Below are 21591 nucleotides of genomic sequence, written 5' to 3' on the forward strand. Positions count from 1 at the left end.
CAGGTACTGGGGACATGGCCATTGCTCAGAAGGTGGCAGGCCATCTGTCTCCTGGTGAGAGGTCTCAGTGAGTGACTGCCTTTGCATCACTTTTGTTTTTTTCTTCCTCTTTCCTTCACTTATTTCATTATCTTTATCTTGACCCACACGTTTTTTCACTTTAGCCCTTCCTATTCTCTGCCTGGTCCTGCTGGGAGCGTGGGGGAGTGAGCGAGCAGCTGCTGGCTGTGGGCTGGGGTCAGCCCACCACACCTACACATCCTTTCCTGCCTCCTTTGTTTGAGCGACAGAATTCCCTCGGAGGAAGAAAACATGGCTTTACGCATACAGGCAATTAAATTGTTCACACACAAGTAAAAGTACACTCATTGTTTGACAATGTCATCCCCTCAAAACTAAGCTTGCAAAGAGACTTACTCACCAGATCTAACTTCAGGTCTCACCTGATGCCACACATCCCATTATTTGTTCTGTGAAATGCTGAAGGAGGTGTCATATAATAAAACATTCAAAGTTGATCTTAACAGCTTCTGAACCCAAATGCTTTTCCAGCATAATTAAACGAAAGCGGAGGTGAAAGCTGGTGATGAGGATTAGGGCAATCTGTTTGATCTTTTAATAAGACAGCAGTTGAAAAGCTTCTGAGCACCAGGCACCATACGTCCCGACATATATCATGCACTGGTGAAGAGGAGTATCCTACACTGAGTGCATGTTCAGCTTTTAGGAAATTCTGGTGCTCTTTATAAGCTAAGTGAATAACTTAAGGTCAGTATCTTCCCCCCCCCCCCCCCCCTTTTTTTTTTTACACTTGGAATCACACTTCCAGAAGTCTAACTCTAAAAAAGCAGAATCATTTTTCAGACAACAAAATAACTGAAGAATGAGGAACTCAATACCTTTTCTCTCAACAGACAAGCAGCCCGCAACAGGTATTAAATATCCATAAAATCTACACTCCAACCTGTGTATCAATTAGATGACTTACATGAAAAATCTCTTTTTTAACAGACATAAACCAAGATGTTACAGAATTATAATAATTATTTTTACAAGTCAGCCATGTGGAGATTAGATATATATTTTACCTACCTTTCATGCTGAGAAGGGGAAAAAAGGAATAAGGACCATCAACAGCTTATATTATTCATATTACATTAATTTTCCATAACACGGCGCGTGCGGGTTACAATCACAAGCAGCAATTCCTCGTTTAAAATGAAATCTTAAACAACCAATTGACTCACCTTCTGCTGACAGCCCCTGTATGTTAATTCCCTTAGCAGCCAAGAAACTCAGGCATGCATCTATGTTTTCAATCTATTCAAGAACAACAACAAAAAAAAAGGAGACACAAAAGAATATGCATTGTAATAATTGTTTACTTTCATCTCCCGCCACACTTTATTGCACTCAGTCTTTGTATCACATAAAAAGTCCCTCTGCTCATTACGCGGAAACCATAACAAAATGAAGCCTCCTAAGTTACTACGGTCCCAAATTGGTTACTACATGGGTCTGGACTCTCTGTTATTTGTACTTGTGTGAAGCAAGCTATTTAATACTCGTACCATGAAAGATGATGACTACATATCTTACTGAAGGGTCAAAGATGTTATGCCAGGATTTTTAACCTACAATGAGTATAACAAACGTGAAACTGAAAATAAACATGGAGGCCACATTTGCTTGAGAAGGCAGATTGCCACTTGCTCTTAAGTTGACAGCTGGCAGAAGTTTCCAGCCACAAAAGCAGTCAAATATAAAAAGTGTAACTGGAAACCCCAGCTGGAATCCAAAATATGTTTACTCACGGCATTCTCCGCATGTCAGAAATGACAGACAACCCCGGTCTCTCACTGTGGGGTAAACCCTGCTCTTCAGAGAGATGGTACAACTAACTGTACTAAATAGCATGGGATAAAATGGATTTTGACCTGACAGGATATACACGACAGTTCTGAACACCAGTGACTACAAGCGCCACATACAGACTAGATTTGAATCCTACTCAACCAGGTGAACTCCAGAAAGGCTGGGAGAGTTTGGCATTTCCCCCTCATAACTCAGTGTTACAGTAGAGATCTAGCTGTAGCTTCATGCCTGCGTTCCCACCGAGCTCCCACCAAAGGTCTGCTGTCATATTGAGATTCCTGCAAAAGCAGTTCTATGCACAAGCCAAATGTAAGACATCTCTAGAACCTCCAAATAGAATTCAAACAGAAACAACAAAACAACAACAAAAAGAAAACAAAACCAAACTCCACAATATTTTAGGATTACATGTATGGTTACACAGAAGACTTTCAGATAATACCACTAAGCAATTTTTGCTTGTGCCAGGGCAATTCGTTAGTGATCAAGTAGTGTCTGCATGTTTGAACATCTTGCAAACATTAATTGGGTCCCATAACATCTCTAACACTTCTTCTACTTCACAGATAAGAAAACAGACTGCAGCCACCACACTTGCTATCACGTAACTACCCTTCTTGCATAAGTTTGGATACAGCCAAAAAAAAGACCTACCTTCTAGATCAGCTCTTGCCTGCCCTTGAACAAATATAAAAATGAGGGCTTATGGCACTTGAGAGGCTGTGCTCCTAGCACCTGACCTGCATTTCCTGTCCTTCTCAAAGTTATATATATTTAAAACAAAACAACAACAAAAAAATCCCACAAAGGAACCTGTCAGAAAACCCCCAGTATGGGTTTCTGTCAAGGCAGTTTCATTTCTTATCTATCAATATAACACTAAAAACATTCTCTGCTATCAGGGAAAAAAAAAGTTATTAGCATTATGTAACTGGGATTTCAACAGTTAAAACACTGTGATAGGATGAGGTTGGTAAAAGTTTTGGATATACTTTGGAAATAGATTCACTAAATTGCCTGCAGTGCTTAGGTCTGAAAGCTTATAGCAGGATGTTGGGTCCAAAGGTTCATTTATCCCCAGTTCAATACGCTGCGGCAGTCAATCTGTTTTAGTTTCCTTCCTCCGTGTTCAATGACCCTTTCAGGTTTTCAACACAGGTCTTTTATTGAGGTGACCTGGGACTGGAAAGCCAAAGTTCACCTTTTCTAGAATAAACACCACGCAAAAGCATCCATCCTTCTACCCATTTCCACCACCCGTACTTATCAAGACTTTGGTCTTTACCAATCCAAGAACAAGTCCAGCCTTCCACAACTCTGGGTAGGCTTCTCCTCTCCTAGTCGGGAGGGTTATTTTGGTTAATGAGTAAAGGTAAGTGCTATCGCAACTCCAGATCTGCAGCTGTAGCAACTCCAAGGAGCTCTTGCAGTCCGTAGAGCCCTAAACTGCTTTGCTTCTCCTACCAGGTCCTTCATCGTTGCTCCAATTCTCTGTTAGGTCCAAGTGACCACAGGATCAAGACTGACTTCTGGGCAGCTAGCTAGTTGCCCATCCATGACCCTATTTCTGGTGCTCTACAGTAGTCCTTGCCGACTTCCTGACCTCATGCTCAGAGCAGACCTGGCTCAGATTCAAGGAGCACCCTGTAAAATCATTGCAAACCTCTTTCCTGGGACAAAGCCCCGGTTTTCACCAAGGGCTTTTAGTCACCTAATGAAGTGATACGGCACCCGCTCCCAGGCTGACGGCTGACTCCCCCACAGAGCACGATGGCTTGGGGTGCGTGTCTGTAACACGGGAGAAGAGCCGGGCCATGCTGCCTTCACATGGTCGGGGGTAGGCAGGGTACCCTGCTGCACCGACTGCGATGCCTGGCTGAGCGCTGAGAGAGACTGAGGCTTTGTGGTGCTCCACTGCTATGGGGCAAGAACGAGGGGAAAAAATAGAACAGCAGAAAACGCAGAAAAAAAGATTACAGGAAGTGGGCTATCAAAAAATCAGAATGCGTTACAGTCAGGAACTCCTAAGAAAAAATCTTATGGAAACAGGAAAATATCCTATTTCAGTACTTCGAAACCAGCATGATGAAATAAAGTGGTAATAATAGGCTTGCAAAAGCAGACCTCTTACACAAGAGAATAAACTGCTAAGATAAGGATCCTATGAGGATATATAGCATTGCATGTCTAAGGAATTCTCTAAAACAACAGAACTGAAAGATAAAAACGCAGCTCTGATTCCGTTAACATTTATGCAATATCATCTGTGGTACCAACAGCATTATATGGCAGAATGATAGGAATGTAATTAATTGATTTTGAAGGAAAAAAAGAGAGCTCAATAAGGAAAACAAAGCAATGTGGGGAAATTCAAGAAGAAAATGAAATGCAGAAAGCAAGCCTATAGCTGAAATTATTAAAATTTAGTGCTGCTGGGAGTTCCAAGTACTTCCCACACAATGACTGGCTGGTGTCCTGCACCACGCACAAATGATTTGCGACTGCCATCCAGTTCCAGCGGAGGACTCACACTCCACTTGGCTCTGTGGAGTCTCCTAAGAGGCCAAAGTGCCAAATGCTTTAACAGGGAGCAGCCTTCTGCATCCTAGAGCTGAAAGAATGGAACCAGTGCTGTTGGGATGCGTGAGGGAAGCAATTACCCATTTTTCTTATTGTAAAAACTGAAGGTAAGAAAGCTACAGAAATCTTGCTAAGTATTTCACAGTGTGAAACTGGACCGCTTTGGAGAACATACCTCTGACAGAAGTGAAGTTTCTGGTTAGATTTCAGCTTAGTAGAGATCCATCTACCCTGTGTTGTGACTTCTGACACAAAGTACAGTGGCCCCCTTGAAATTACATTATTCAGCAGCAAGTCCTTGCTGAGACTGTAAGGGCCCTTCCTCGGGCAAGCCTGCATGCTGCAGGCTTTAAACCCTTCAAGCTGATGTGAAAAGACTGTGGATTTGCCAAAGCGGAGCGTGTATTTTCTTTAATACTGTGAGCTACAATTTCCGGCTGACTGTTCTGCCTTCTCACTTGCTTTGCCAGCAAGCAGCAGAAGCAAAGCAGGAAATATGGGAGCTGGATGTCCCTCATTTCCCGCCTACCCAAAACATGGGAAAGCTATGTAGAAGGAAAAGGAAAACCAAGACCAGACATCCACAGCCATTACCTTACTCAGACACCGCCGCGAGAGTTCAAAATTGAGCCTTGCCTTCTTACGCTTCCTTGCCCAAAGCATCTCCTGAATTTGCTGTTTCAAACCGCAGCGTACGAGCTGTTCGTGACAGAGCCCTCTGCCAAAGCGCACTACCAGTTCTGCACCCGACACAACAGTTACTTATTCTGAGACATCCCTGAACTCCGCTGCCCACCTCCAGGGGCTGTCCCTCCTCCGAGCTGGCCATCGCCAGAGGATGCTCACGCTGGGAAGCTCACACTGCCCACAGCCCGGGACCGGACACTGCTGGAGGAGGGCCCGTGGAGTGACACCTCGCAAACAGCTTTAGATGTCCCCAGCTCCCCTCAAGCTGTTTAAGCTAACTATTAAAACACGTTATTTGTTCTGCTTGCTACACAAGATAATTGAAAGAAAAAGGGCAGTTCAACCAAATAAAAGAGTTACAGTTGAGTTCCCCAGTGATCATCTTTTCTACTGCCAGCACGAGCTGCTGCTTTACAAGCACTCGTTATCCACATTTGTCATTTTGCTACGATACGTAAGAAGACAGCTGTCGTTTAATTAGGAGATTATATCAAAAAATAAAACCTCCCAGAATTAATCTCTCATGCCTGAACAGAAGTCGAGGTGTCACAACTGCCACTCTCATACATGCAGAAGCGAAATGAATGCTTCGTCAGCTGCCTGAAAACTCCCTCGTAACGTGAATCCCTGGCTGGCATTTGCTACCCGGAAAGCTGGGAGCAGAAGGCAGCTCGGCGAAGAAGTCGTGCGTGGACGTAACTTTCCAGCACCACAGCAGCCGGCGGAAGCAGCAGTTGCTTTGTTACACCAGTCTGGCCACCAGCCTCTGGCTGGAAAAAAAAGCATTAAACGCTCACGGTCACACATCTTTCTTTACTGATTTCTAAGGACATTATAACAGCTACATCCCTGTACCTGGCTGTTTTCATTCCGACCAGACCTGCACGCTCCTCATTCTTTCCTAGCATCGACAACACTTCAATACACCCAAATTTAACAACTCCATGTATTTAATTCTCACTGCACTATTACTTTCCTGGGCACATGAGTCAGCTTTCCCTCTATTTTACAATGTACCTTACAGTAATTGTGTACTTCTGGCAACGCTGGCCACAACACCCACAGATGTTTTTGCACTTGTCATATAATGCCAATTTCTACTTCTATTCTTGTCAGTGCTAGAAAGAAAATGGCCTAGGAAACATGCCCCAGCCTGTATAAAAAGAAGAGAATGTAGCAGAAACAAACGAAAAACCCATCCACAAATATCATCATTCTGTAGCTTGTAAATGGAGACCCAGCGTAGGCACTGATATATGTTGAACACTGATTATGTCACACAAAGACTTGAACATGGAAACCGTCTACACCTAAAGCTCTATGTTCAAGTCTGCCACGTCAAACAGAGCAGGGTAAATTACAAACAGTGCTGCCCTTTTGACAGATACAGATGTTTTTCTCAAACAACCGGAGTTCACCTTCTTGTAGGTTCCTTGCCTTGGAAGCCACGGGAAGTTTCTCATATTGTGATGCAAGACCTCTGCTCCCAGCTTTTACACTGATAGATGTGGAGTCTGAGTTTATCCAGAAAAACCACTACTTATATTCAGACCAGGACTTTCCATTCGACTTCAGGCTCCACGTTCTGTCCAGTGTATTAGTTTTCAAAGGAAGAAAATGAAGATTGATTTCATGTCAAATTTTTTAGCTTCATGAGCTCTTATGCAACACTACAGCAGGCTTCTCATACAATGTAGAAAACAACGACAGAGCCAAACATGAGCTGTTTTCAGCAAGCTGCTTCTGAATGCAAAATGTACTCCGTCTGCATTTTCAGATCAAGCCTCTGCACTTAACATTGTTATAGCTTGAAATTTATGAAGATCTGTAAAATCTTAAGCCATTACTTTGCCAGTCCTTAAAGTCACGGACCTTTGTTCTTTTTCCACTCTCAGATAATGTCTGGTACTCCTTTCACAATATTTCCGAAACACATGTATATATAAGAAATACCAAGGAAAAATTGCAAATTCCATTTTCCTAAGAAAAATACAAACACTAACTACTATTGCTTAGCTTGAAATGCATTTCCATGGGTGTTTATTCTAGTCAAAATAGAGCTCCTTTAGAGAAATACATTGCTCGTGTGCTACCCTAACTATTTGGATAAAAAGCTCTCGCAAACATTGTCGCAGGACATTGACAGAACATGGTGGGTATCTCTGAGCTGAAATAACAGGTGCACCATGTAAGGGCAAATAAAGCTAATCCATATTCTGAAACCCAGTTATAGCATCTATATCCCCAGAAATTAAAATTTATTTTCATGGGTACGCTGTTATCACTTTTATGTGTAAACCTGCGTTAGTTTCAGTTTTTAGAGAAAAGGCCAGTTTGGGCACTAAATGAAGGCTGGACAACTAGCCTCAGGCTCATCTCTCGCATTCAGTTCCCTGTGGTCTTGGGTAAAACCTTTACTTTCCTGCATCTCAGCTCTTCCTCTGAAAAATAATGGGAGGAATAGTATTTCCCCACGTTATGATAGGCTGTACGATTCAAGACCTCTACGACCTCTTCTGCTGTGACTGTCGGGGGGCTTATCAGGATGCCTCGTGTGAGCACCATGAAATGCACAGAACCTGGAGACACGCTACACAAGACACCCACCTGGTTTTTACAGTACACACGGGGTATGAAAATCACTGTCCATAGTGAGTTTTCCTTTTCCAAAAGCACATCCACAGCTGCACTCACAACACACCTACTGCAAACAGAGATGCGTACAGTAAGCACCGCAGGGAAAGCTCCAGTTGATGATGTCCACATTTCTCATCTCAAAGGGCATTTTTATTGGAATGGTTTTAGGAAATCCCATGCGACTCAGAAATCTTGCCAAGCTCATTTGGTCTTTCTGCTGCTCATGTGTGTAGATGCATGGAAAGCAAGGCTTTTGACAGCCCTGTCAACAGCCGGGTCCCCGTGCAAGGAGATGGTGCCACCAGTTGTACTGGCAAGGGAACAGCCTCAACACCAGGGAGCTTGAGGAAGGGCTTGCAGAAATGCCCCAGCTCCCCAGTTTTCTGCACAATGCGTCTCTAAACAGCAAGGCACTATTGAAGGAGGGAGAAGGGGATGCAGTGTTTGCACAAATTTCCCTAGTCTGTTCAGACGTTCAACTTTTCACTTTATTTTCAGTTTTTCCTTTCAAAAGAGAAATTTTCTTAAAGGGGAAAAAAAAAAAAAAAGTCAATTCTTAAAAAAATATTCCTGGAAATACTATTTTTTGATCAGTTTTTCAGGATCAAGCCTTAAAGGTATTTTAAAAGTTGCAGGTGACAATTGTGTGCAGTTTGAAATGTTGAGATGTCCTCAGCTAGGATTTGTTAAACGAAGATGACGCGTTCAGCTTTGCAAAAATTATCAACAGACTATCCTGCCTCAGGGCAACTACCAACAAAACTCCTTGCTGGTCTCAACAGACACTCAGCTGGATTTAGCACTTACCACACTGACTGCCTGTTAAGGGCACTAAATCTCACCTCGAACTGCAGACAGGACCGGGTAGAAAAAGCCACAGGGGTGCTCAGTGAGCACACAGTGAGGGCTGCAGAAAGCCCCACCAACATTTCCTATCCACTTTCCGTGGCTGCTCCCAGGAGACCTTCTTTTATCTGGGGCTTCAGAGTGGAAGCTGTGTTTCTAGTGCTGTGCAGTTGGGATTAATTGTAAAACACGATCGATGTCTCCAGTCAATCTAATGTATTCAGTTCTTCCCACAATGTCCCTGAATGCTATACAAAACACTGTTTTTTAAGAGCATAAATGCTTAAAGGAATGACTGATGCTAAAACGACTCCTTACTGTAAGCATTGGCCTTTGTACACTGTGTTGTATTTTGAGAAATAGCAACCCAAGGGTTGAAGACTATTAGCTTGAATTTGCAGCAATAACCCAGAACTTAACGAAACTCACATAGCAAAAAAATACAGAGCTTTTGCCTCAGGAAAAATAATAATAAGTTTCATTTGGACTATCCTACTAATTAAATGATTATTTATAATAATAAAGCAACCCACCAGCCAAAATTAATTTTAAGTAACCCACGTTACAGATTCTCAATTACTACAAGGGGGATCGCAGGACACCAGCATATGTCCTGGTTTCATTTTTCAAATACAGTTTTAAAAAAAAAAAAACATAACATAATGATCATCTCATAACTGTGTCATTTCAAGGAGCTGTTGCAGCTCCATGGACAGTTGTTCTTTCCTAAAAAAAGAGCCCTGGGAAGAGAGCTGCTGCCACAGCCTGTTCCCAGGCAGAGTGTGTGCTCTCCGCCGTGGCTGATGGACGTCCTCGTGCCTGAAGGTCAGCTTCACCTGCTCCTGACTTATTCTGGTCTGGGACACCACCACACTCGTGCTTCCTCCCTCCTTCCTTGCACCTGGATCCTGGGCTCTATCTCCTACAGAAGCTCTCCAGCACAATCACCTAGCTAAACTTTACTGTTGGGCTTGTCCTCAGGCAGGTCAAACACCAAAATAATGCTACTTCAAAAAGCCGAAGGATAAAGTGTTCTGGATATGTATTACCTTAAATCAATTAATTTACATAGCCATTCTCACACAGTTACAGCAGATGAGCAAAGGCTGGCAATCAAAAATTCCTAACAAGGCACGGAGACCAAGTTGATTTCCCTGGGCTGTATGAAAGCTGTATAGGCTGTGATCCATTTCCAGTATTCAAGTGAAGTGCTCAGTGCTACGCAAAGGAACTAAAACCTAAGCACCAGAAGAAACTACCAGAGAAACAGCTTTACCTTTTAGTCTGTCTGAGCACCGTTTTTGCTCACGGCACCAAATTCAATGCCAGCATTATCCCAGTGAAGGTAAAAACAACTTGCTGCACCTGGTTTGGCCTCTCAAGGACTGCAGCATCATACACTGCGAGTGCCCCAACACACAGGCACAGGAAGGCAAAACCCCGCCACCCAGAATTTCCCATTTTTCCCCATTTAAGCAAAATACAGCAAGAAACTGTGCTTGCAGAGTATTGCAGAAAGCATATATTTTATGTAATAATTTAAATAGCAGCCACATTAAGTCATTTTTCTAGTCTTGTGTGTAAATATGCAAGTGAAAGACGCTCGCCAATACTGACAGACCACAAGGGACCACGAAGGCAGTCCCTTATGGGAATGACAGACCGTGAGAAGCAGCATCTCCAAAGGTACCATATACATCCACCAAATGGGCAGAACAGTACACGTCATGCCTTATCTCCTGTCTCCACATGCAGAGGAGTTTGGGAACTCCTTCCCTTCATCACGCCGTATGACAGGGAGATGAATAAAGCCCCTTTCCCGATTCAGTCCAGATTTCTTGTGTTATTTCCTATGTAGGGTTAAAAGGAGGAGGGTGGGAACAAGGGGTCTGCTTGCGGTTTTATTTGGACTGCAAGCTCTGCACCACAGAAATCTATTATCCTACCTTGCCTGCCTCACCGATAACCATACACAAATGGTAAGCATAACAGCTAAGAGCAACAGGCCAGGCGTCTGGAAAAAATACGGACAGTTAAATGAAAGGTACCTAAGGTCAACACTCATGAGTAAGTGAGAAAGGACATCTAAATACAAGCAACCTGTCAGATCACCTCTGTAGTAAATCATTCTTTTCTACGTGACGACATGCAAAAGCCTAACTCTGTTATTTTTTTATGGAGGAGGGGAAGGAAGGAGCACCACTCGAGGTTCCCAGCAGGGAGCAAATGCCTCCTCTATAGAAGAAAAACTGTATTTTAGCTTCACACATGGTCAAGAGCAACAGAGGAAGCTTAAGGTAAATGCAGTGCTCCATACTCCTAACTTGCACTTTTGGCCACATGTCTCCACAAGCAGCTCTAGGAGCGAAGCTGGTGTCTGCCGCTGGGCAGGCTGGCGCGGCTCCAGCTGATGTCTTCCCTTCAAACTAACATTCAGCCACAAGGAAACACGCTGCAGGTCAGGGCCAAAAGATACCCATTTGTCACTAATAAAATTCAACAGATCAAACTTGTAAACACACGCTGACCATAAGGCACAACCTCCCCAAGTAAAGCTGGGCAAACAGCAGACACAAAAATTTCCCTTTATTACATTTCTCAGATCAACCTTGGAGAAGCATTACTTGAAAATCCACAGCTATATTTAACTGCTGGGATGTGTTTCCAAAAAGTCCTACAGTAGGAATTCGCAGAGGGGGAAAAAAAAACCCTTGTGATGCTTCTGATCTTTCCCGAGGAGCTGCTGCCCCGATTTAGCAGCGCATTCCTGGGCAGCAAGCTGTGGGGACCGAGGGGCCAGGCAGCCAGGCTTCCACCCCAGTGAGCCGCAGGCCTTTCGAGCAGCACCCTCGCACAGTTACTGTGGCTGGCTGCAGCAATGTTTGGACAACACCGGTGCTATCAACTTGCTTTTGTTCAGAGGAGCAGGCTGGAGACGATGCCAGGTCTAGAAGATCCAAGAGTAACGTGCCAGGCGGGTACCTGGTGAAACCGCTGGAACCCACCCCTGGTTTTTAATTCCCCTTCTCACACAAGGGAACATAGCAGCTCTTCAGATAAACTCGTCAGATCAGGGATAAATGCGACTGGGAGGAATACGGGGCAAAAACATGTCACAGCAGTCCTTGCGTTCAGGGACGAGCTGTGCAGATGCCTGCTGCATTCTGCCCCTGCTGGGGATGAGCTGAAACCCTGGTGCAGCTGAAGGGGAACTTAAAATGCTGAAAGGGCAGTTTCTAAAACTGACGATAATAATTTCCACAAGAAAAATACAGACAACTAACAATATTTTAGCTGCGTTTTTTGCAGCAGTTGTTTTTAGCTATTTGAACAAGAAGCATCAGCTCACCCACCTGGTAGATGTTACACACACAGGGAGCTGCTCAAGCAAGGCAGAGGTTTCAGCTCACATGACTCCTGCCAACCAGCTCATTCAGGTGCGTTCAGGTGTACCCGTTACATATGGGCCACATTACACCACCATTCACTTATTACTTCCATTCATTAAAGCACCCATTAAGAACACAAACGTGTACAGCATACGCCAGAGACATGCTATCACAAAGATTTCAACATGTCATGAAAAGGGGGAAGAATTTTTGTGTTTTCTTTATTAAAAGAAAGTGAAGCTGGCAGAGATCGCATGGAGGAGGCAAGTGAACAAATTAACTTTAGCAATGAAATGAAAGCTTCCTGCACTGCACGCTTATAAACAGGGGCCCTGCCAGGCTGATGAATTCTCAGACAGGCTGCTGTTTGGCTCGGGATGTCCAAAACACACTGCAGAACAGCTCATTTGCACAATACAAGTAATAAGTCAAAAACTAAAATAGCTGCCCAATTGCCATCATTGGAGTAACATTTCCTTGCTTACGAGAACGTACTGAAAATAAGGGCCTTCATCTTGACTTTCTTCAAGTCCTTGGGAGGAATTGTAGCCTCTGGCCTGCATTGCAGTACAGGGCTCTTCACGTTTGCAAGACAGCAGCCGAAAGACTGAGCATTTTACTAGTACAACTTAATGTCTGCATCAGAAAGGAATGGTTCTGGAAAAAAACTTCTGGTCAAGACACACACAAAAAAACCCTCCTCTCTGTTACTTGATAACACAGATACTTACATACATACACAAAGTGATCATCCTTAAAAATAATAAAACCCAACCACAAACCGACATGAAAACCACAGTTATTTCCTACCCTGTTTATAGGAGGGAACTGCGGTGTTGGCTCACCCTATATTCATGCCTGTTTCTCCAAATTCTTGCCTTGGGTGTCCCACAACTTCCCCAGGCTTTGCATGAAACAATGAGAGTCTCCTCCGTCCACGTACAGATTCCCCCATTCTTCTCCCTTCAGCATGACAGCTTTGCTATCAGTAGGACGGGGAACACCCTATCACTTCTCCTATTAAAAAGCTTCCATTTTCTCATCAACTTTTTCTCATTTTTTTTTTCTTAAATAATACAAGTAATCTCTTATCTCTTTCTACTGCTGCATTCAATATTTCTTAGTTTTATATTCAGGATGGAAAAAAACAACAACAACAACAACAAAACAACTGTACCTCTCCTGTAAGAAAAATTGCTGCTGTTTCTTTCGTCTCTTCCTCCAGTCCCACCTTTGGCTGTGCATCCGTTGTCGCCTCTGCCTGCCAACATACCTCTTCACCTGCAAGCATCTCCTCTCTACTATGTCTTCCAGTCCACGTTCTAAGAATTAGCTTTCTTTACTCAGCTCTCTCCCCAGTCTGTTCTATTTTAGCTGATACCGATCTTTTGGTTTTACCTTGCTCTCCGCAGATCTCAGATCTTTCACGTTTCTTGTATCGTTTCATCTTTCCTGTTACCTCATCTGTTATGATTTATCACTTGCACGTAGCAGGTAACACAACTACCTCTCTCCCTCTCCCTCTCCCTGCAGTGCTAAGCAAGAAGTACACATTAATACTCAGGGTAAGAATATGCTCAGTTATCACGCTGGGCTAGAAGAACCAGAGTGAAACTTCCTTCAAAAGCTGCACCCGTTTTACAAAGTGCATGTCCTCCCGGGGAGGACAGAGCCCTTACAGAGCAGGATTTCTACAGGCTCCCATTACAGCCAGACTTAGTATCTGCATAGAAGAAAGCCCTGAAGTACTCTACTTGTTTGCTGATAAAATAATTATGATAAAGGATAAAAGATATAGTATAGAAAGTATATTAAAAACAAAGTATAAAGAAGAGTATATAGAAGTACCCCAAATATATTGAATTGATAAAGTAATCATCATTTTTACAAATCGGAGTGATACGAACCCCTTCCTACTAGCACTCACTGAGGTACTCACATGAATAGGAATAATCTGCACTACCTACAAGGGAAGGTAGCATGCAGCAGCTCCTATATTGCCCAAATGCTGCAGGATGTCAAATGTAGAGCTCAAACATCATCCCAAAACAAGCGGCAAACTGACTGTTAGAAAGGGAAACATCCCTGCTTTTCTGTAACCAAACGTTAACAAAGACATAGCCCCATTCATGCTTATTGACCTCAGACTTTTTTCGGAAGTGGGTAGGAGAGGAAACCACCCTTGTTTTACCCTCCTTCGCTCAGTTCTCAAGAACTATGCCAATATTTTCTTGTACTTCATTCCAAAATCCTAAACACAACTCTGCTGATCATCTTCAAATTTTCTTGGCCCCAGAGCCTACGCTCCATGCTACTACATCCTCCATTAACCACAAGGCTTTCTGCCTGCCAGCTGGAACTCATCACCACAATTACAGGCTTTTGTTTAGAGAAGCATCTACAGTACAAAAATATAGAGGTTTGAAAGAAAAAAAAAAATCTTTTGCAGAGGAAAAGATATAGAACTGGCTATAAGAGATTATATATTGGAAACAGCCAACTGTTATCTGGAGCAAAAGAAGACAGAGACGCTCCCAAGAGCAGAGAAAGCCAGAGAACAGGAGAACAGGGGAGAGGTTCTCACCTAAGGGGCTTTTCATGGGGTCAGGGAGGGCTTTGTCATGTCATTTCTGGCACTGGGGCGAGGCTGATAGGTCCTGATGGTCCCAAATGGTTCTGCAGTACTGAACTTCATTTGACAAGGCTTAGTAGCACTGGCTTCGAGCCTTACAGACCCAAGCTCTATCTAATGTGCAATCTGGGCAAATCTATATGATGCTTTCCAACGTTGTGTAGCAATGGGAACAGCGAAGCAGAGAGACCTGCTGGCTTTGGGTTCAGCTCTCTAAGGTTTGGCGGGCTTTGCTGGCTTAGGACCGCACCACACGGAAGCAAATCCCCTTGTGTTCACACACTCGTAAGGGCTGGGGCAGGCACAGATCTGCTGCAGCTTTCCGAGCTGACACATCTGGCTGGACCTGAGCCAGCTCTTCGTAATTCAGTGCTCGTATCTCTCTGCCCATGGCACGGTGAGCCTACAAAGCAGGTCGCTGCCCAAGAGGGAAAGATGGTGGCAGGAGGCTTCCCATTAAGATGTGCCGTATTCCTATTGATCAGCATAACATCATTTATGGTGGCTTTATTTATTTCACCTAGTCAGCTGTGATGCCCAGCTTACAGACACTACAATGTAGATGAGTTTGAAAATGATTCATTGAAAAAGTACTAGACATCACCTCTGTACAGAAGTACCAGACACAAACACCAGGGCCCACACTCTGAAAGCTGGCTGTTCAGGCACATGAGCTATATTAAGAGGAAAAGTGCCCTGAAACTCTAAGGATGAAGACTGCCATATCTAATAAACAGTATAACATATGTATTTTTCCCCAGAATGCAGGAAACCTGGAAAAGGGTCGTCTCCTTAAACGCCACCAGCAACTGTGTGAGCACAACCTCCATGAAGAAACTTCTATTCTTGCCTCAATACCCTTCATTGTGAGATGCTAAACAGCTCGGCAAACACGCACGCTCCTGCAAAACCGAGCTGTATGCATAATCCTTGCTTTTATGTGAAGAAAAGGGCTGGGGATGCTTGGCTGTGACTAATGGGCTCAGTCTCATGAGCAGGGTGACACAGACCGGCCAGCCCTACTCACCCCACCCTCCTAAAGCAGGGACCGGAACAAAATTAGAGCCTCGGAGGAGGAAGTACAGAGCAAACACTTCTTGCCAACGCTCTTCATAACTCCTGACGCAGCACACACCCTTTGCATGCTTTTATATCCAGATCTGCCTTCTAAAAGCAACCTACAGCGTGCATCAGTCTATAAAACAGAACAATGTCGTTCCTTTATAGAGAACAGTGACTTTAAGCGACTTGGCTACAACATTATGGAATCTGTTTTAGACTCCAGTCCTCAATGAAATTCAGTTCTTACGATGCATTTGCGGAACATTAGAGTAATTGTCAAAATTTCCTCAATTATTTATGCTCTAGACAGCTGCTGTGGCTACAGCAAGAATAGCAACCAGTCTCTTCAAAGCAGTAAAAAGCAGCAGCGATAAATCTTTTAGATGGCTTTCTTTTTAAGGAGTGCTTGCTCCATGGGTTTGAGCAAGATTGATAACTTCCAAGAAAAAACAAAAAGCCCAAACAGAAGAGCGGAATGCAGCGTTGCTCCTGACTTCAGATAGCAAACTCTTGTCAAATCTTTAATCTTACTTGTTCAGCTACGTGAGGAGCTGTACTCAAGTTACGGTCTGGGAGGTGGGGACAGTTGGGAAGAGAGCCATAAAAATGAAAACCATTAACATAGCTGCATACACTGAAAAAACACTCTAGTGTCCCAAAGCAAGCATTTACAATGCAAATGGGAGATTTTAGAATATTTATTGTGCAATGAGATTTTTTCCTCAAGATACACAATAACCTTCTTTCAAATGACAGATTTGAAACCCTCCTCCCTAAGAGGCATTATAAAAATCAGTTTCTTACTACCTACTTTCTTAGTCAAGTTATGTCTATAATTTTAGTTTCACTGATACTCAAGGCAGACATACTCTCAAGGTACTATATGCTTTTATGTTTATTGTACTAGCTTCTTTTTTTCCCCTTTCAAATATTATGTACTAGCAAGACACAAACCTAGATCTTCTTCAAATTAAAACTTATCAGTCAAAAACAACTTGCATAAGAAAGACCTTGTAGTTTGCAATTTGGCTTTTTTTTTCCCATTTAGTGTGTTCTGCTAATCTGTTTTTTCCTTTTCAAAGAATATAGAAACTCTTACTCCAAATTTAAATAAAACTCTACATTTACAATACTATTGTCTACATATATCAAGGACCGACATTTTAGTTTTATACATTCCTCTTTATGTGGTATTTCAGAAATATAAAATGTGGTATTCAGAAATATAAAATGTGGTATTTCAGAAATATAAAATGTGGTATTTCAGAAATATAAATTAGAATCATAGAATGGTTTGGAATGAAAGGGACCTTAAAGATCATCTGATTTCAACCCCCAGTAAAATACCAATAACAATATCCACTATAAGTATACGATAAATGATTAGGCCTATTTTAAAGCCTGTACAGCCCAATGGGGCAAAGACTTGTAGTATTTATGTTCTTCAGATTATACATGAACTTCAACTACTATGAGAAACTAGCTTAAAATTGTTATTAAAAGTCCCAGGCACTGAAGCGGCACAAGCTTACTCAATACTAAGCCACATACATGCAAACAACAGACCACTTTACTACTTACCATTTGCGATCTATTTTTGGGGCATCCATTGATATCTTCAATCTTTTCATTTGCTGAAAAAAATAGAAAATAAAATAAAGCACAAACTATACCTAGGACATCATACCAATCAATTGCAGAGCATTTGCTGCTTGCTAAGTAAAGGGGTTTAAGGTTGTAGTTGTCCAATCAATGTGAATGTGCGAAATACTGAGACCCATCTAAAAAAGCAGCTGGAGTTTTCTAGTGGGTCATGCCTCCAGAGACAGCTGGAGCCGGAAAACAACTGGTCTGGCAACATCTTGTACACTGACGGGTAGCTCCTTTAAACTACAAAAAAGATTTAATCTCTGGAAACTGAATCACTGCTGGGTGGAAAAGTGCATGCTACATATGTGTAGATGCTTGCTTGTCAATTGATGTGCTTTGTAGAGTTGAAGTTTAGAGAGAATAATTACGATCGAGACTAATTTATTTATTTTGTAAAAAAGCTGAAGTCACAAGACTACTTTTCAAGCGTGCTAACCATGGCTCACCTGGAACACAACTGCAGAAAACATCGTTTTAATCTTTAAAGTCTCAAGAGAAATAAGCTGCTGTGCTGCCTAAATGTTTGCCTTCAGTCTGTTTGCTCAGTTTCACCTTTCAGTATTGGGCCCTGAAATGGCTTGTGTGCTAGACTGAAGAACCAGTTAAAATCAAAGCCTTGTTTCCCACAGTTTTTTCTCTGTTAAAGGTAAGCTTTCCTTTCCCATTTGATGAATTGAATGGAGTTGTCTCCCATCGTCCTGTACGTTACAAGATACGTTTTTCTACCTAATGTTTATTGTCAGGACCTCAGTCAGAACTCCATCTAATTTTATGTTTCTTCAGCTCGGACTATCAGATAGGGCACAGTATTCCAACAGCAGTCGTAAAAATGTCAAGCAAGGAGCTAACAAAACTTCTTTACTCTTACTTTTTGTATACCAAGGTGTCACAGTACATCTTTATGTCACAGTAATGCATTAGGAATTGATGCTAATCTGAAAAAGGTTGCAGATAAAGTCGTCGTATTGTTCCCCAGAATAGTTTATCGGCCTCTACACACAAAGAGCATGCATCTGTTTCAAGAACTGGGATCTCAGATTTAGGTTTATGGACACACAAATGTTTTCTTTGTATTCTGTTTACAGGTCTTGTGCTTCCATCTTTTAATATTTATTATCTCTTGGTTTGGAACTAGGCAATATCTTTATCAACCGCATTTATAATAATAATAAATTCCAAAAACTGATAGCAGATAAGTTTGATAAGATCTTATTCATATAATTTTTCACTGTTTGTAATTAATACTTGAGAGGAGACTAATGAAGTTCTGAATGAGCTTCTCTCTTGTTTGGGCAGAGAGATATCCCTAATAACCCAGGTAAATTTATTTATCTTCCTTTAAGAACAGTAGCTTTTTTCCCAGTTCTCTATAACTTCCAAAACGTTATGTAATTTACTTTAAACCGATGTTAGCAAACCATAGTTAATTATCAGCCTCTTTTTTAAGCTTGTGTGCCAACTACCCAGACTCACCTATCTGAAATTACCTAAATATTGAGAATTTCTTTCCAAAATTCTCACGTGTGAACCTGCAGGTTTTTGGACACCAGTTGATAATTCTTCATTCATTCTGAATTAGCTATCATTTCCTTTTACATTTTTGTCCTTATCTACAATAGATGATGTAATATATAGGTGACCACATATAGTCGGTTGGAATCAGAATAGTAACCAGAACTGGAATTTCTGCTCCAATTTACCTCCTCCGTTGGGTGCCATTTCTGCCTCCCCCTAGCCAGTCACGTTCCCCCGTGCAGGCTCATGTCCTACAATTTCTCCTCCTTATCCACTCCCACCTCACCTACGGCTCTTGGTTTCTCCTTTCACTAAGTTGTAGCAATTATTGTCTTTTCCCTGGTATAAGTGCTATGAAAAGCTGGTGTAATAGAGAGCGACCAGCAAGACTGGCAATGAGGCAAACTGGCAGCAGGGCTCAACTCTTACTCAAGCCTCTATTTACACGAAGCAGGGCAAGAAGTCAGAGATTCGTACTAGGCTGGGTAAAAGCATCAAAGTAGCCCAGGGACATAATTGGCATTTTGCAGGAGTCTGCCTAATTCAACAGGAAATCATTTTGATGCTCCAATTCCTTGTTTGTAAGCTGGAGCCCATCTCTGACCCTTTTACCTGGCTCCAGGGAATAGTTCCGGCAGCAAGTATTACATAATTTGTTTTTCTTGCAGAGAAGGTTGGAAAGCAAGAGATATCAGTGAATGAGTTTCCCTAAATAACACGGTGTGTTGTGCTCATGGGCAGCGTGATGGCACAGTTCATAGCATAAGTCACTGAATGCTGCAGGATCTTGGAAAAGCGTCAAGTTTCACAGCTGCAAAAGCACAGCCTTCTGGCTGAGATAAATGGGCAACTCTTACAGCTTCTGTTTCTCAGGGCCATGTAGAAATACTACATCAGTTAGCATGAACTGGAAGTCACAAGCAATCATAAAGGCTTTAAATTGTATCTTAACCCTGAGCAAGATGCAAATTCATAACCACTGGTATGTGAAATGCTGGAGATTTCTTCCAAACTGACTGTAAGTCCACAAAACTTACACCCATCCCCACCAGCCCTTCTCCTTTTAAACCCGTTCTCTCTCCCTCCAGTGGGCATTTCTTCCCAGCAGACGTTCTCTATTGGCTGTTTGGTTAGAAGGAGTTCAAAATGAGCATTCTTCACTACAGGTTTGGCACCAGTGCAGGTCCTACACAAGTTGGTCTACAACAAGCCCCAGGTTTGCTTCAACAACGAAAATAACCAGAAGCGGTCATCCTACACAGACCATGTGCTCTGTATCGGCTTTGGCTCGGCAAGGATATGACTGTGAGCCATGTAAGATGGCTATCAGGACCATAGTAATATTTATGCCATGACTGGGGAAGCATATGGAAGCACATGCAAAAAGTATGCAAGGAGTACTCCTTGTCCAGCACCGGTATCGCCCTGGGGGCATATTCACGCTACCCGCTTTTCTGTGGCACGTGGCTTTCATGAAGCCAGAGCAATTTGGTTGTGTGGATACAGTGAATTTGGGTTCAGCTGGTTTTAAGTATTTTCAGATTTTTCCCACTTATACACAGATTGAGGGCTGTGCTAAGCCAGCCAGAAGAAACCAGCTGTAGTCTATAATAAAGGCAGTAATGAGTGGCACTGGGCTTTCACTAACGGGGTCGGAATCAAAGCGTGGAAGATAATTGGGTTTATGCGTTTTGATAGAAGGCATGCTATGAAGCCACAAGCCGAAAGCATATGAAAACAGAAGTGAAAAGGAACCTCTGGCATTAAAAGTACCAACGAAGTATTTAAATCAATTGCCCAGTTACCTATTTACGTAGCTACGGATATACATTCCTCTTGGAAAAAAAAATCTGCAGCAAATGACACTCCAAATAAATGAAAAATTACGGTAAGCAATCAGAATTGTTTCATTAAGCACTCTATAGAACTAAATTGGATTTAACCACCCATACAAAAAAAAAAAAAAAAAAAAAAGCCACACACTTCATAATAATGAATTAAGCTTTCTGTTACAACCTTAGAAGCTCTCTGCATCATTCACTATTCCAGGTGTACGCTTAGACATTAGATTACTTTTTCCTGAATGAATGCTGTGCAATATACATCCCACATCTGCTAATTTTGGCCCGCAGCTTTTAACTGAATGGTGACTCTAACGTTTGTAAAACAAACTTTTGTATAATGTGCCACCCAAAATATGATGAAAGTTACCACTAGCAGTCACTGCTAAATTGATCCCAAGATTCTGGTTTGAAATATAAACCTATAAGCTTCCCCTGCAAACATAATAGTGCAATTTTCACATCTGCACACAAAAGCTATTCTGAGGTAAGTCACAGTACGCATTTGAAGTGAGATACTTAGCTGTAGTAATGGGAAATATACTAGTGGACTGGGTTAGAGTTTAACTTTGGCATCAATTTGAATTCTTGAAAATTGAAAGATCTCACAGGGACCCAACTATGTTATATATCACCAGTTTCAGACCATGCACAGACCCAGTGTATCTGCATTCATGAATTTATATATAGCTACTAGGTTTGTATGTTATTACAAAGGCATAGATTACTTACATACTCTGTTATAGACTCATAATTTTTGAACCAAAGTAAACCAGAATGCTGTGAATACATTTCAATTGACTTGCAAATAGAATAAACTGTCAGCATATAATGCTTGCATATTATCACCAGCAATTAAGTCTGAAGATTATATCCT

At 42.2% G+C, this 21591-nt stretch overlaps 1 protein-coding gene across 9 annotated transcripts in view; it reads right to left on the reverse strand.

The window, feature by feature from the left end:
* Positions 1 to 21591, reverse strand: part of NAV2 (neuron navigator 2) — a 405213-nt gene that overhangs the window by 146342 nt on the left and 237280 nt on the right. For all 9 annotated transcript variants that reach the window (XM_035326761.1, XM_035326759.1, XM_035326760.1 and 6 more), the window contains 2 exons: positions 17290 to 17342; positions 1248 to 1320 (listed from right to left, as the gene is read on the reverse strand). In XM_035326761.1, coding sequence (XP_035182652.1) covers positions 1248 to 1320; positions 17290 to 17342 — 126 coding nt within the window. The remainder of the gene's footprint in view (positions 1 to 1247; positions 1321 to 17289; positions 17343 to 21591) is intronic.

The sequence above is a fragment of the Oxyura jamaicensis genome, chromosome 5 (assembly GCF_011077185.1).
Source record: "Oxyura jamaicensis isolate SHBP4307 breed ruddy duck chromosome 5, BPBGC_Ojam_1.0, whole genome shotgun sequence".
NCBI classification, from domain to species: domain Eukaryota; kingdom Metazoa; phylum Chordata; class Aves; order Anseriformes; family Anatidae; genus Oxyura; species Oxyura jamaicensis.